General features: G+C 37.8%; 1 protein-coding gene across 2 annotated transcripts; it reads left to right on the top strand.

The window, feature by feature from the left end:
* Positions 1 to 916: 916 nt before the first annotated feature.
* Positions 917 to 16,794, top strand: MS3_00005424 (uncharacterized protein; the record flags this gene model as incomplete). 2 transcript variants are annotated; one of them, XM_051213497.1, is made up of 5 exons in its annotated part: positions 917 to 1,433; positions 5,341 to 5,516; positions 5,557 to 5,691; positions 7,713 to 7,858; positions 14,189 to 14,457. In XM_051213497.1, exons 2-5 carry the CDS (start codon positions 5,395 to 5,397, stop codon positions 14,455 to 14,457), a joined length of 672 nt encoding a protein of 223 aa, XP_051069477.1. In that variant the 5' UTR covers positions 917 to 1,433; positions 5,341 to 5,394. The 2 variants fall into 2 exon arrangements, with proteins under 2 accessions (XP_051069477.1, XP_051069476.1); XM_051213496.1 differs by lacking the exon at positions 917 to 1,433 and having other exon boundaries at positions 7,713 to 16,794.
* Between the last annotated feature and the right edge of the window lie 99 nt (positions 16,795 to 16,893).

Here is a 16,893-nt window from a genome sequence, read left to right as displayed (position 1 = left end):
TTCAAGTGCCCCATGGTACATATATGCGTTTATACCGATGTTTTTTGCACAATAAGGGTGGTTACGTAAGTACGAGTGTATTTCGAGTTGCACTCACATTTTTAATTTATTTCATTCCCTGAATGACTGGAAACAATGAAAAACTGAAGACGGATCAAAATTTTTATTCAACATATCTTCCATTAATATTTTGTGCCTTATGATTTTTTAGATAAGGAAAAGACAGTCAGACGCTATTGTGCTTGGATTTTTGGCTGGCCATGTCTTGGAATATTTACTACCCTATTAAGGAGTAGTGAGTTATTGTGGTAAAAATAATCCTGGGGTAAGTGGCGCCATAAAATTTTAACATAGACCCTGACGTTGAAGATGGCACAGGTATTCAGTGTTTGACAACACTTTTACCGGCAACACCTAATATAATTCATACCCACCAAGAGAAATCAAGAGACAGAGTCGAGGAGATCGAAAGAGTGCATTTGGCGATAACCAATATATCGGAATTCTCTGATCTAATCTGGCTAGCGATTGCAGTAGATGTTGAGCACAGCGTTACCACACGTGATCTGGTGCGGATGCATGACCGAGCGCCTTCAGCTAAATGGGTCCACTAAAAAATATGGTCAGCATCCAATGTCGAAAACTTACAGAGCTATTTATTTTGGGGATTTATTTACCGCTACAACCTCTTGAGTTTTATTAGACACGTCAAACTTGAAGGCTACCGGTCACACTTCTACTTTAGATCACAGGTAGCTATGCCGCGATACTAATCTCTTGCAACAACTATTCAGCATAGGCCACATGTTTATTGACATATCGAATACGTTCGTATGATATTCCGGAACTCCTTCATTCTTGACTTCTGGTTTGACTGGGTTGGTATCCTACAACTATATTGTGTTACAGCCAAGGGCGTTGTCAAGCCATGAATATTCGTGACATTTTTAAGTATGGATAGCTTATTTACTATGGAAGGTACTTCACTTCTTCAGCCACTGATTAAATGTTCATGATTTTGCTACACTACTTTACGTTGTGGGATTATGAATGTCAGAGTCGTTGTGCAGCGGCAGCGCTCCAGGGGTATCGCGACACTTTTTTGCTCTACTTTTTCATTTCTGCTTTTTGCAGAGCCAAAATTCGAATATAATCATAAATTAATTTGAAAGTTTATTTAACGTTTTCACGATTAGGTGAAAAAGGGTTTTTTCTTTTTGCGTTACATGGTGTCGCGAAGTCCTTGAAAACTCATTATTCAGGTGCTGCTATAATAGTTTTTTCATATTTGCATCACAGACTAGCAATTATTTCTACCTCACTATACACTGAGCGTAGACAAATCATTTATTTCTATATGAAATAACATGATTAAATCATATATCGTCATAAAAATTGTATTGTCTTCAAGGCTACCAAAAAAAGCGCTACAAGTAACGATACTATAATAAGATTTATCGTTTTTCCCTTCTTTATCACAATTTTGGCTGATTTTCACTGTTTTGTTCGACTTTTGTGGCAGAAATAGGTTAATAGAGAATATATTAGTTGTGCTGAGGGTTGTAAATATTATGCATATGCTATAGATGATATAACACATCTCACGAAAAAAATACTTTAGATTCGGGTCATCACTGTTTTTTACATACTGACGTAACGTACTTAGTATGATTATACTACAAAAATAATTACTAACCACAGAAGTCGTATTACCTCATGTAATACTTTCAAACAGTTCTCAAAATTGTCCCAACTTGTAAACCGTTGAGATAACGTAATATCATTGGAGATTCGTCTTATATCATGCATCATCACGATGGCATCGTCTTCGTTACTTGTAGGATGTGTGTTATCAGACATGGTGTGCCTGAACTAAATTCAAATTTAAATATGTCTTGATTTGACCGCTTCTGAAAAACTTCACGAATTGTCGATGTGATGCACCATAGCTAAGAAGGAAAGGTTATACTTAAAACCTTCAGAAAAGCAGTTGTTCTTTTCTTAGTGGTCCAGCATCATAATGGTTACGTTCAACTTACGCCTTCTGATTTATTTGGCACGTGTTTCTTGGTAGCGGTGTTCATAGTTAATCTCAACTCGACGCCACGCTAAATAATAAATGTACGTATTCATCCTCTATGTCGGTTGTCTGTCACTGGTAATTTGGGAAAATATTACCAGTCTACGGTAATAAGGAAAGTAGGTTGCTGGACCTGTATCAATCCTGACAGTTTGCCTTTCAGTGATGTGAGATCCTTCCTGTTAACTTCTGGGAGCTTGCCGTTAGTTTTCTTGCCGCGAACACGACTTTCAAAGAAGTTTAACCTGTTCCCAGTTTAATTATTTGGAATCTAGAGGAGTCGAAAGACAATGACCCTGATAAAAGATACACACGATCTGCTATCAGAAATGTACTATCTGAAAAGGTTTTTGGGGTACATATCACGAAAGTGATAAGAATCGAGTCTTATCAGGGGCAGTTTCGGGGAAAAACGCAAAATTTCCCCAAAATTGTGAAAAATTTCAGGGTTTTATTAATAAATATAAGCATATTTCCCCAAATTGTAGTAAGATTCTGGGGAAATTTTGGGGCTTTTGTGCCATTTCTCCAAAATCTCCCCAAAGTTTACTATGGCGGCTTCCCTCAAAATTGGGAGCTCGGGTCGGTAAATTAGCTTGAGGCGAGATCCAAATAAAAAGGATCCTAAAGTTAGTACTTGGAATTCATGAAGGAAGAGACATCATTCTAAACGACGCATTCAAATATTCGTATCCGACCAGATTGGCCGCTTGAGGATCAAATCAAGTGGAAGAATGTCTTTACAAAGTTAGGAAGTTGAAAGCTAAGTGGCAAAGCGAATCTTACGACTAAGTGTTTTCGGGTGGTCAGGTCCTGGAAGCCAATGCTTCCGAGGCCTGTGTGGGTAGAACGAATGATTCTTAAATCACCTTAGATGTATGTTACACGAACGCTCATAGTCTTCGAAATAAAACGTCTGAGCTAAGTTTGATGGTGGATGAATTAAGTCCCAATATAATTGTCACTGAAACTTGGCTCGCCCTACATATAGACTGTTCCCTCATCATTGCAGGCTACATCTGTATTAGAAGTGATCGAGTTATAAGTCTCAAGGGAACCGGCATAATGTTATATGTTATGGATCACTTTCGTATATAATCAATCGCATCGGAGGCACATGTTAATGGAACATTTCAAGTAGCATGATGTACAACCAAGTCTAGACACGGGTTAGTGACTATAGGAGAGATGTATCATGGTCCGTGTTGTTTTGATGACAACTTTATCGTAAGACATCGGTTCTTGGTGTATGGCATGTTGTTGTTTCATCATTGGAGATTTCAACGCACCGCATATCAACTGAATAGAGCTTACAGCTTCAGGTGGGGGTTTCGATAGCGACCCTGTATCGCAAGACCGACATATTGACTTGGAAAATGGTCCGTTATTGCTGGACCTTGTCCTCACACACCTCTGTGAGAATGTCATCGACATTCAACACCTCCTACTAGCGAATAGTGACCACGTTGTACTTTACTTTATGTTCCAGACACACGGTATACAATGTGTATTTGCCCCACACCGTTCCAATATCTGGCGGGCTAATATCCCGGCAATCAGAGACTGTGCTATCTCGACTGACTGATCGACCAATGCAGGCGGGGTCGATCTGAGACGAATGGAATAAGTTTAAGGCTACATTCGAGTCTGTAACATCACCGTTTATCCTATGGTCAATACGTAAGCTATCACATAATCCTCCATGGATCAATAGGGAGAGCGAAAAGCTATTGAAGCGTAGGAAACACTTCTGGGACTTATTATTGTCAACAGGACACGAATAATTTAGGTGCGAATACCAAAAGCCCCAGAATATGTGTAAAAAGACCATAGCTAGATGCTGTATTATTTACGAAAGACAGTTGAAATATGATAACCGTACTTGTCCGAAACGATTGTTTTTGTACGTTAAATGGAGAACAAAACGCAGTGATGGTATTCCCTCATTACTGTTATACGGAAATCCAGATTTATTAGCGGGATCAAATCTGGAAAAAGCTGAGAATTAAACTATTCAAGCGAAGTATACTCCACGTGTATTGTTAGAAATACTTGTTCTACTCACACTGAGATACCAGCCATAGGACCTGTACATGTGGCTGATAAAACTGTCGAACGAATGACATGACATTGTTTGATGAGGCCGAAGTTTTCCTATATGTATGATAGGGTTAAATATCGTCTTAATTTGGGACTTGGCGGAGTAATCTTTAACACCGGATATGAGCCCACCAAGGACTTTTCATCCAAACTTGCGTTATTTTTGGCTATCTTTCCTTCTCTTCTGTGTTTACGCTTCATTTATTTCCCATCAGTTGCAGTATCCACATTAGAACTACTCAGGACAATAATGGTTTTGTCTGGGTCATCAATCACTTCTGTAGCAACTTGACCACCAGCTGGTCTGAAATTATTTTTATTCGAAACGTCAATAATGTGTGATAGTGCAGTCAGTTGCTTCTTAATGCAAATTGGTATCAACCAGAAAACTAGGAAAAGTTTGTCGTCTTTACTTCTTGACCGACGACCCAGGGATCATAGTCAGTCATCACTTGTGGATCATGGCTCAGTGACGTTTGGTATTTGCTAAGTGTCATAGACTGGTTTAGGGGTTAAGAAAAACTCGCAAAATAACCAAAGGTATGTCACTGTTTTATTCAGCCCATAATGAGATCCGAATTCGAGCGTACTGTGCAAGTCGCAAGCCCTTTTTTAAAAGATTACTCAGATCTTTTAGATGTACAGAGGAATTGTACTCTTGTGATTCCAGTGGCTTTCCTCATACCATGGATCTCTGGAAACCAAGTTTTATTACATTACTATACATTTGATTCGGAAGCGATGTAATTATGGTGTGAAGGATACTTAAAAGTGATTTTTAACCTGAATTACCTTTGTTTTCTTCCAACTGGCGGATCCAGAAGCCAAGAACGAACACAATTTCTTGCCGAATAATTTACTTTTAGAACTAACTACCAGGATAAGTAGTTCATGGGCCTTCAATTTACTCATTCAAGAGAAAAATAAGGACACGAAATCATACTAGGAGAGGACTGACACAGGCACCTGATCTTTTGTTCTCAAAGTACAAGTCACAATCGTTGGTGTTGTAGTATTGGTTTAGTCTGATGTGTATCTAGAAGACCCTCATAGATCTTTTTGACGTATGGCATCTTTAGTTGTTTCAAATCTTTACTCCATATAACTAGTCCTTACACATGGTTTTGTATACTAGTACATCTGATTCTTTCCTGTTTCAGAGACTACATAACTGAAGTGTAATAAACTTCTTTTTGTTAGTGTATAACATATCGATGTTTGCAGATTGGTCTAATATCAAATGCGTTTGTTTGGACGTAGACTCAACGGCTTGTGAAGATGAAGGACTGGATGAAATTGCCGGTTTTCTTGGAGTTACTGATAAAGTTAAAAAAATGTAGACAATAAATTTCGTCTATATTTCAAAGTTTCATTAGCACTGAGGAGGCTATGAATGGAGAATTGGACATTACTAAGGCATTAGAAGCCCGCTTATCAATAATGAATTTGAATCTAAAGAAGCTTACTGACTTTTTAGACAACCATCCGGTTAGACTAACACCGGGTGTTGAGTAAGTTCATCTCACTAAATCTTTTAGTTTTGCAATCATAATGCTCCGGTTATCATTGTGTAAATAACTTCATTTCTTATTTTCTCCATTCATTTAATAAACCAATTTTGAAAATCACCATGGATTTTCGTTTTATCAGACTTTCATTCCTATAAAAATTGACCTTTCTTAATAAATACTTTTGTTAATGTAAATGTCACTATGGTCAGGTCTGACAGACAGTTTATTTTCAAAACTTCATAATGAACGAGTGTTTTTATGAAACTAAGAAGGACATGAGCCATTAATTACGTATATGTATATAATCCTAATTTTAATAGTAGTCGATATCCAAGTCGCTGTTACAGTGTGACGCAAATACTATTTTGGTTTTAACAGTTGATGATTATAAGATAAGAATTACACGTTAACTAAATAAATTATTGAACTGTGTTATGAAGTAATATGCCTCGCGGTTTTTTTCGTACACACGAAGTTAGTAATCATACAAAATACGAATAATTTAACTCATTCTTAAGTTACTTGGATATGAGCCACATTCCAAGTCTAAAGGTTAGTGATAATACCCTGTTGCTCATACCGAAATAGGTGAGGTGGAGTTCGAACCTGGAGCTCAGTGACTGTAAAGCATATGGATTCACCACTAAGCTACTGCCGCAAGCAGACTGTACGGACACTTGTGTGTAAACTTTCACATCCACTAGATGTAAATACCAATGATGTCAAGTAAATCTGATGGGAATTTCTTAAACGTTTTCAAATGAAACATCCATATTAAATCGCTGGAATCTTTTTAAATGTACCAAAATGGAAGTGATTAATCTATATTTTACTCTATCAAGTCATACTGTAGGGCTACTTTTAATATAGTTTTATAACAGCACTAAAATGCTGTTTATAGGTGTTGGTATTCTAACTTATATACATAGAGTTGGTCAATGAAGTTCTTGTCTCTGTTTCGTTTTTATTTGGATCTGTTATGATATCCTTTCAGTCTCTATTGCAGAATTCGATCAGTCAGTTTAGTTTCATAAGTTTATCATCCGTTCTCCTAAAAATAGCTGTGGATAACATTTTGGGTGAAACTTGGTAAAAAGTATTACTCAGAGAAAAATGAGGACTTCGAATAGACTTTACGCAATATCTTTGTATGACAGCTTAAATATTGGGAATGAACTTTTCATAAAGTTTACAGTGTTTCGCATTCTTTGATGTAATTCGCTTCTATACAAGTAACTAGTATTTCTTACCTGAACTATGAGTTTTGGGATGGTTTGTCTGTTGTTTTTATTCAGAAATGTAATTTATTTTGTACGGTCTACCTCTTGAATTGATCATATGTGACTATCACAAACTGAGTATTTTCGGTGGCTGTGTTTTGTAACCACTTTTTGTAGTTGTTGTCACACTTGGTAGCAATAATTTGTTAGTGATACTGAGATCTAACTTCTTTGGGCAAGGTGGCGGACAATTCATCATATTAGCCTTTAGGGTACTGAAATATTTCCTTTATTGGTAAAAAAAATATGGTTTGTGTTGCTCACTACATGTTTTATTTAAATGAAAACTATATGGAATATATAGCTAGATATCCGTTTGCCAATCAATGGGCGGGTATATTACGCATCAGTCCGCACTGTATTGTGCTACAGATGCGGCATATGTGTAGGCCACAAATATTTGGTCTTAAGTGTCTTTGAGGCATTGCCGGTGTATGGTGGAACGATTGAGTTAACACTGACGTAGCTAGGTGTCTGGTAATGGGGAACTGACGAATCGATCAGGGGAACTGCAAATCTCCGTTTGCTGATGTGTTTAGGTCACGTTTTAAGCTAAATCGTTCTCTTCTTCAACCAACTATTCTCCATCTTAAAAGTTTTGATAACTCAGTTGACTTCAAAAGTTTTTCTTTGAGATCTAAACTTATGTACTAAATGAACTTGATGAATTTATGATATGGCCTAATAATCATTTTGGTCTGGATAATTTATTTAAGTATTTATTTTTCACGCTTTGGACAGAAATCTTGTTAATCAGTTCAAAGAAAATGGGGTTGATGTTTACTTGGTAAGCGGTGGATTATATCCGTTAGTTAATCGCGTAGCCAAACTGCTCAATATTCCTGAAGAAAATGTTTACGCGAACAAGCTGATTTTCAATAACGAAGGTAATACTGATTGTTGAAGTTTTTTCTCGTTTGCTTTGATACAAAATTGTGCACAATGTAACCTCTTGAAAACTGCAGTTAGATAAGGTTCTCTTGTATGTTAGCCTGTCTGTGAAAACAAACCATCTCCATTCAAAATAATTTTACCATTGAATTTGTATGCATAAATGCAATATTGATTTTCTAAGAAATATCCAGATGTCAACAATTATTCCATCAGTAGTCAAATGTTTCTTGCATTCAGCTTTCGGTCTTCAGACATAAGGACCAACGTTAGTTACTTGTAGTACCGTCTGGAGAGGCATCGGCCTCGTGGTTTCCGAAGCATCTTGGGTATCATAATTCTTCCGAGTGACGATCTTCTGAATCCCAGTTGAGAGTTCCAATTGTTTTTCCTGGATAGCATTTTTCTAGGAAAGTCGTTTCCTATGGGATGGGGTTGCTGACCTCATGCCTAACCCTCTTCCTTTATCCGGGCTTTCGATTGGGAGAAACTCTAGAAGGGCTACAGGCTGAATTGCAATTTCTACAGAATGTATGTAAGTATAGAAGGGGGGATTTCGACGAATTATGTGAATGGAATAGGATTATTGAAATAATATTTTCGTCCTAAGAATTAGACAATAACGTTTATCGGTAATGCTACACAAAAGAAGGGGAGTAAAAAATTGAGGAAACGCATTATATAGTTCAAAAAAGGAGACATTTGCAAATGCAAAAATCTGTTAAATAAGGCCTATAATAATAGGTTAACTCCGCCCGGAGCCCCTCTGGGGCTGCTGCCGGTCCCAAGCCCGGATAAAGAAGGAGGGTCGGGCATGGAGTTAGCGACCCCATCCCGTGGAAAACTAAATCTTTAAAAAAGCGCTAACCAGAAAAAATATTAGGTTAAGGTTGTTATGATAACGAGGAATGGGTTTTTTTAAATAAATAATTTGGATATAAACTTTAACTACTCTAAAGAGTTTAAGACAAAAATACCTTGATAGATTTCGATTCCATAAACAATCCTAAAGTCAGAATATGTTATTTGAATAATCAACATGACTTTGATTACCTCTGCTATTTAGTGTAGGATTAAGTCTCATATTGAAGCTCGGATGGTCAGGCCAATCTTTAAAATCATAAATTATTGATTTGAGCCTGGTTTATTGAACTTCATCCCTCGGGAATAGATCAGTATCTTCTACATATTGAATATTTATCAAGTTTCCAGAAGCAATTGTATTCAGGAGCCATGCTAGCTTTTTTGAAACGTAAATAAACTTACCTATTCCATTTGAAGAAGTATGATACTACACAAATCTTGGCGATTTAAAATAGGACCAACGTCTTACTTAGTAAGTCTTATGACAAAATTAAGAAAAATATTTGTTTGGAATGCGTCTCCAGGTTTCGCTAACGTTCGTTTTGTGGAAGAGGCTCTTGAGACTGCAAGCTGATTCACTCAAAAGTCTCATGAAATTTTGTAAGTGTAACCAGTGCTTATCTATGACTTACATTAAGTTGACAGCTGCACTTCGTACTAGCTCAGTTCAAAATTTGGTCACAATTGTAGGTAAAACCGATTCCTTTACACCAGTTCATTTAATATAATGAAGTAGTTTACCACCGAAACTCAAGATAACTTTGATGTTTACTGAAGCATTATGTAAATTCGTGTAGCTATTCGAAAATGAGCGGCAGCTTTGCATTATATTCATTTCAAGTTCAGCTTTGAGCTGCAGAGAGATGAATCCAGGTAGTACATTTATTGCGATACCTGCGTAGTTTCCAGTCAAGTACCACAAATACGTTCTTTATCTATGGTTCAAAAGTTTGCTCTACGTGCACTTATTTGGCAGCTCGATGTCACTGGTAATGCAGACACTCATAGTACATACATACTTATGGTACACTAATGTGTAATCACCATTAGACGATTGGAATCTTAGTAACGGTTGTTTACGTAGTGCTAAGCCAGAAGGTTTTACTATGTAGTGATAGGTTGCATTATTCGAAGTCTTGCTCACCAGTGTAGATCACCAACGTAGATGATCTATGTCGAGATGATTGGAGACTTCGAATTAGACGGGAATGGTGTGACGAATCAGCTAACGTCGAAGTCACACCTCGTGGTCAGCACCTTACGTGGACTACCCCATTGACGTATCAAGGTACCATAGGTGCTTTGAAGACTGTCCAACACAGAGGACGTTATTACAAAAATATATTGGTTAAGGTAGATACAAGCGAAAGTAAGACCACTGCCGCATGGGCCAGTACATGGTATACGACTAACTGGTGCGCGTTGGTTGTCCCTGACCTTGACGAGGATCGATGATTCTCTCGACATTCAATGACCCAACTGTCGTATGATTTGGCCAGGTCTTAGTGACATTTCGCTGGCCCTACAACTAGAATGAGCTATTGGTGAGGCGAAATATTTGTTTTTGGTTCTCATTTTACACACCTATAAGTTGTAGTTCGGACTCGTTGAAGGGTGAATCATTTTGATGAAGTTTTGTTCTCTGAGCTGGTAGAAGACTTCTACCTGAAGTTTGTGCTGATGATGTTGTTCAGAAGAACGATGACCAAGCCATCCAGCTCAGAGAACAAAACTCCATCAAAATCATCCACCTGAGCTACAAATCTTCTCCACCATCTCAAGGGTGAATCAAACCATTAGTTAGACAATCTCGATAACGAGCTTTCGAAAGTGTTTTGATACAAACTTGAATTTTGAGTGTCCAGTTCGTGCGTATAAAGGAACTGACTGGGTGTCACAAGGGAGCTCATCAGTCTCAGCTTAGATAAAACGAATCGCCTTCAGAAGTTTTGTACAGATCACAAACTGTTTCTCGTGGGCACCAACTAGCATCGCTTCTCTGCAACTCAAGGTTAATCTCAAAATGGTCAGACTCTTCTACAAAGCAACAATGTTGTTGTTCTCGTACAAGTCGAAACTACAGTTGAACATTATATATATGAGTAACTGAGAAGCCACCCTGGATTTATTCATCATAAAATTATTGACCTTATTATAAATATCTGTAATGTTTCTTTGAGGCAGAAGCAACTTAAAATAAGTAATAGGGAAGAAAACGCTACTAATTCACACATATGGTATCTTTATAAATGAATTTACGATTGCGCGATGCAATCACAAGTTTGAACCTTGCTTCAGCTACTCCGGTATAACCGAACCGGTAGTAGCAGCAGTTATATAAAACTAGCGTCCGGTAGTGCATAATGCCTCACTAGGACCTTGAAATTGAGTAACTCAGGATTAAAATGTTAACATAGGTGGCTGAGCATAATTGTCGATCCAGATACCAGTGTATTCTTCTGTTTCTACTCTTCTTTAATGTGTAAGAAACTTCAGTTGTAACTAAATATCAAACCGAGCTAGGTTCAAGGCTAGCTACCAACCCACCGAAAAGTATAGATAAACATTTGTTGCAATTACATGATACCATGAAAATGGCGAGTAAAGTCGTTTGCAGCTCTTCGAAAAGTCCCGCTTATGAGCACGGGGTTTCTTTGGGCTCCTTACAACTCATTGAAGCCTGTCGGTCTACTCCGGATGACCTCGAGTTTAACCCCAAGCGAAGACTGTTACGAAATGAAATTTGACAAGGTTTGTGTAAGAACCGAGAAGCCTGGTGGTCGGAGCATGCCAATGAGTTGGAAGCAGCACCTGCATGTGGTAACTGCCGGAAGCTCTTTTGACTCATCTGATTTACTGGCAGCAAGAAGTCTGATGTGAGCGAAACAATCTGTGAAGATGACGGGATGTCAATCACTAACATCTACCGACGTCTCGGAGGAGGGGCAGTTCAACTGGTCTGCTGCCCCGGCAATATCGATCAGACTGTCTTGCCCTCCATGGCCTGTGATGACTGATCCACCAAATGAGACAGAAGTCCGCAAGGAACTCCAACTCTTGAAGCACTACAAATCACCGGGCCCAGATGACTTACTTTCGACCTTTTTTAAAGATGGTAGTGAATTTCTGGTTATGGAACTGATTGAGTTATTTACAAAGGTTTGATAATTAGAGTATTCCGTCATGAAACGAGTCAATAGTTATCCCTGTCTTTAAAAAGGGTTCACGTTGTTTCTGCAACAACTATCGGGGGATAAGTCCACATCATGCATCAGTTTATGATATGGTGTCGTGATATGAAAGAAAGCTGTACAGGACTGGCTTCTGTTGGTCCTCCATGACTCCCTGGTTGGGGTCCTAGAGATGATGCAACACAGTGGCTTGAAACATTATCAAACATGGCTCAAAATAGAATCCAGTGGCGATCCTGTTGTAACTTTCTTTTACTCCATAGAAAATAAACGTAACTTCTCTAATTGAAAGAATTCTTTCTGGTTATATTTTTGCTAGCTGAACTATTATTATTATTATTATTATTATTATTATTATTATTATTATTATTATTATTATTATTTCACTCTCATACACTGATATCTGTTCGTTATTGTTCTTCTTTTAATATACGCATTTTAAATTCTCTGTCTCTTCATAACCTCATTGCTACTGTGTGGCGCGTAAGGTAGCGTTAGACTCTTGATTGATAAGTTCTGTGCGTCTGTCATTGGAAGACAAACCAAGGAAGTACATCAACCTTGTACAATCTCTCTACTTGAACACTACTGATGGGGACTGTCTTCAAGTGGTGTTGTGCAAGGTTGTGCGCTTTCCCCATTTTTATTTGACTTTATCATAGATATGTCACTTTCATCATCTGACTTTGGAGGGATTTGTGTTCCACCAGGAGATTTACTTGTTGACTTAGAATACGCAGGTGACTTGGTTCTGTGTTGATGAAGATCCTGATAAGATGCATTCTTTTGACCACCTTAGGCAGCAACGCAATTGCTCCCCTTCAAATCCAAAATGCTGTTCTAAGATTGGTCTGTGTCAACTCCTGAAGTAATGATAGGGAGTGATGTAGTTAAGTGCGTCGACCACTTCACTTATTTTGGAGATCTCATCATCCCTGATAGCCTGCTGTATGACGAAATCTTGGCACGAATACTGAAAGGTTGGTTGACTTTGCCAGCTTGTGTCATTTGTGGGGTAGGCGAAATATCCATCTTTCAACCAAATGACGAGTTCACTGTTCACCAGTTTGCTCCGTTTCACTTCATGGGTGTGAAACATAACCACTGAGATTAGGGGATATTCGTAGGTTATTACCATCCAATCATAAGTGTGTTTGGAGCATCGCCGGTGTATTTTTGGACCACTGAGTGGACGGTGCCGAAAAGAGGTATATGGTATCACGTAGATATGGCAGATCAGTTGACGATGTAGTGAATATTCATTAGTTGAGGTGATTAGGACATGTGTTATCCAACCACTGACTACCTTGATGTGGGGAATTGTATGGTGTAGGAGTATGTTGGAAGAAGACTAACGGGTATCAAATAAGACGTGGCACCAGTCCATAAAGTCACTGACATCTGGACCGTTGTAGACCACCTGGTTGGGATTCACATAACTAGAGGCTTTGAGGGGAATGACTCAAAATCGGTTGCAATAGCTCAGGTGGATTCACTCTCTATCTTTCTGTGGTTACTAAATCCTAAAATCTTATACTTTTTCGTTTATTTTTTACTACTACTGTTACTTTATCACTTCTACTATTCTAGGATTTGTCTTGACAATTTTATTTCGCTGTGTTACTGTAGTATGTCAACTTGAACCAATCCAAGTTGCGCGTCACTCACTTACTGAAAAATATTTAAAATAACTGAGTGTGGGTAATGTTCGGTAATGAAGTAATGATTTGCTTTGTATTGAAGAATTCCTGTTATGAAACTAACTAATAAGTACTAAATCACTGCAAACTGATTTCATGTTCACTATAATTTATTTGTGATTACTCCTTCCAAACATCCGTTATAATGAGGTCGCCATTTTGTTACAACTATCAGTTGTCCAAGGTTATTTTTGTTCCTTAGAAAAATATTCGATAACTTAATAGGGAATTTGTCTGCAATATGTAATGTAGGTTAAAAAACTTCGGAGAATATTCCAACTGATGTACAACTACTCTCCAGTTGCCTAAGGTTTGACTGTTTTTGCAATAAGCAATTCACATCATCCGTACAACTCATGACGAAATTGAGAAAGCTATGACGCATTTAACAACAAGACCTGCTTTGTTGATGTTTCTTTGTACACCCTATCATCGTGATGCATTAAGTCACATCAGTAGTATCTTTAGACCATATTTTGAATAGAGCAATGCTTTTAGTACTCTGAATATTATGGTAAGTTTTTCTTTATGTTCCCATTGTTTGGTAAGCTTTTTTAAAAATTTCCCATAGGCACATTTGTTGGATTGGATCATAGTGCACCAACTAGTCGTTCCGATGGTAAAGCCTTAATCGTTAATGAATTACTGAATAAATTGCATACTCCAGTTATGATGATAGGTGATGGAATGACAGATGCAAATGCTTGTCCACCAGCTTCTGTATTTATCGGTTTCGGTGTCAATGTTATTCGTCCTAAAGTTAAAACTATATCCGATTATTTCTGTACATCTGTGGAAGAATTAATTAATTTGTTGAAAAACCATAAAATGTTACTATGAAATTATATATTGTATATATGGTTTTACTTTACATAAATTAATATTTTCAGTATTATATGTGGATGTAATGTAAATATTCTTAATTACCAATTCCTAAACACTGTTTACCTGATATTTTTGATAAAATAGTCTCACTAGTGGGTAATCTTTTTTTATTTAAAACGGCAGTAAACAATTAAGTTATCATTAAAAAAGAATAATGAATACAAGCAAATTATAAACTAATTTAACCAGGAAAAATTTTGCTTATGGTTCATGCTGATACATTTTATTCATAACAGAATCAGTAGAAAAAATAAGTCAAAGGAAAATATGCTAAGATGAATTTAAATGTACATAAAGAAGTGAGTAATATGAGTTACAATTTGCTTCAGTGTGTTCAATTTCAATTTCTGACAGTGAAGTCTTATTCACTGCCTTCTCGAGGCAGGGGTATTGTTTACGAAACTGAGAGAATGAAAGGCGAATGTTCGACGTTTTGATCGGGTTGACGGACACGGAGAGTCAACCTAAGGGAGTTGGAAAACCGTGATTTTAAACCAATGGTGCACATGGGATCCAGAATCCTGAGGAAACTAATGGCGTGTGAACCTACTGATGGTCGCCGACTACCACAGGACTGCATCTCCTGACGTTGCTCTACTACCTTGTGGATTAGACCTTTAGGTTAAAGGCTAGCGGAGTGGTCCCCTAAGAAAACCACCTCCGGTTTGGGCACCCGGGAAGTATCCAAACCCTCGCACAAATCGGATGTGACGCATATGTATTCGATGCCTCTTTGTACTGATATTTATGTTTGAATAAGATAAAATAAGTCCGTTCAACTGATTGTAGTTTCGCGATTCGGTCACTGCGAATTTCTTGATCTTGAGATCGGGCGTCCACTGAATATTTCATTAAGTCAAGCGACACTCTGTTAAAACTTTGCCTGGCACTTACAGTAGTTTGATGTCTCTGTTTTTTATACATACTAAGACCTCCCGTGGTCTCGATGAGGTACCCTTATTTCCTGTCTGCCGATACTTGTTCTCCCCTCCAAATCTTTCTGAAGAGAACGTGACTCATCATGATAGTTACCTCTATATCTGACTACAGTGCTTCAACTGGCATGCTGTCTGATCCTGCTCCTTTCCCATAGTTGATTTGTCTAGTGGTTTTCCTGATTTTCTCCATTTTCGGTGCTGTTACATCTACAGATAGGGCTGTGTATACTGCTTGGATATCTGGTGGGTTCTGTGGGACTGGTCAGTTAAAGAGTTCTTCAAAGTGTTCTATCTATCTGTTACACTGCTGTTGAACCTCGCTAACTGATGTGCCTTCTTTGTTTTTGACTGATCAGTTTGATTTGTTTCTGATATGTTTTGTCAGGTGAACGCTACTTGTTATATCTGGTTGTCGGAAACTCTTAGCACTTATACTCGAAACGAGGGACCTCTGCAATTTCTACGACTCGAAAGCAAGAGCACGAAGACTGGTTATAAGTGATGATTTATTAACCCTAAAACACGCCGACTCTAATAAGAAATACACTCATTTATATAATGATTCCTACACTCATATAACAAATCACATGCTGAGCGTAGTTCATGTCAGTTGAATACAAGAATATCGTATCCTATACAGCATAAAATATCATACGGGCAAACAAAACAAATACTACTCTGAATAATCATCAGATTGAATTAAAACGGAAGTAATGTTGAACGAAACTCATAATGAGTAAATCAATCGAATTTTGACTTTTCTTGCTATCATCTCTTTTTCTCTGCTAGTTTCTTAGTTGTATTATATAGGTCTGTCATATTTTTTCCCTTACAGCTTATTCTGCAGTCTTTTCTAGGTATTCCACATATTTCCATTTGTCATCTGTAATGCTTTTCTCCAATCTTTTGTTTCCACTTTTACGTTCGGCGTGTATCCTGACTTTCTCTGCTTTTATTTGAGTGTTGTTGCAAACCGTTTTCTTATTTTTCCTATCTTGAATCTTACCCAGGGTAAGTCTCACATCAGGATGGTTAGGTCTGTTCTTGAACGTTTCTCGACAATCGATTACTGCCCCATGAAACTGATCGCTATAATCGCTGCTATCATTGTTGACAGCGTAGCACTGGGTGACATTCGTTATAACCCCTTCTCTCTTTGTTTAGAAGGACACTTTGTTGATCCTGTTAGCGTAATTTCGAAGCGCTCGTTGTAGTCCTGGGCTACATCAGCTATTACAACAGTAAAAATCACCTCCATTATTTCGATTTCATAATCAACCGTTCATTCGAGGAGTATCACTTAAAATACTGGCTACATTACAACATGATCGAAAGAGTCAGAATAACATAAAGCGTACTAAATGCCTAGTAACATGAATGTATTCAGTTCAACTTTTTCGAAAATGCTGGTGCTTTTGTTCAGTAAGGTTTCTATAAGAAATTTGTGAAGTCG

The sequence above is a fragment of the Schistosoma haematobium genome, chromosome 3 (genome assembly GCF_000699445.3).
Source record: "Schistosoma haematobium chromosome 3, whole genome shotgun sequence".
NCBI lineage: Eukaryota > Metazoa > Platyhelminthes > Trematoda > Strigeidida > Schistosomatidae > Schistosoma > Schistosoma haematobium.
Note: the sequence above shows the minus strand (reverse complement) of the source record. Positions and strands in the feature narration are given on the sequence as shown.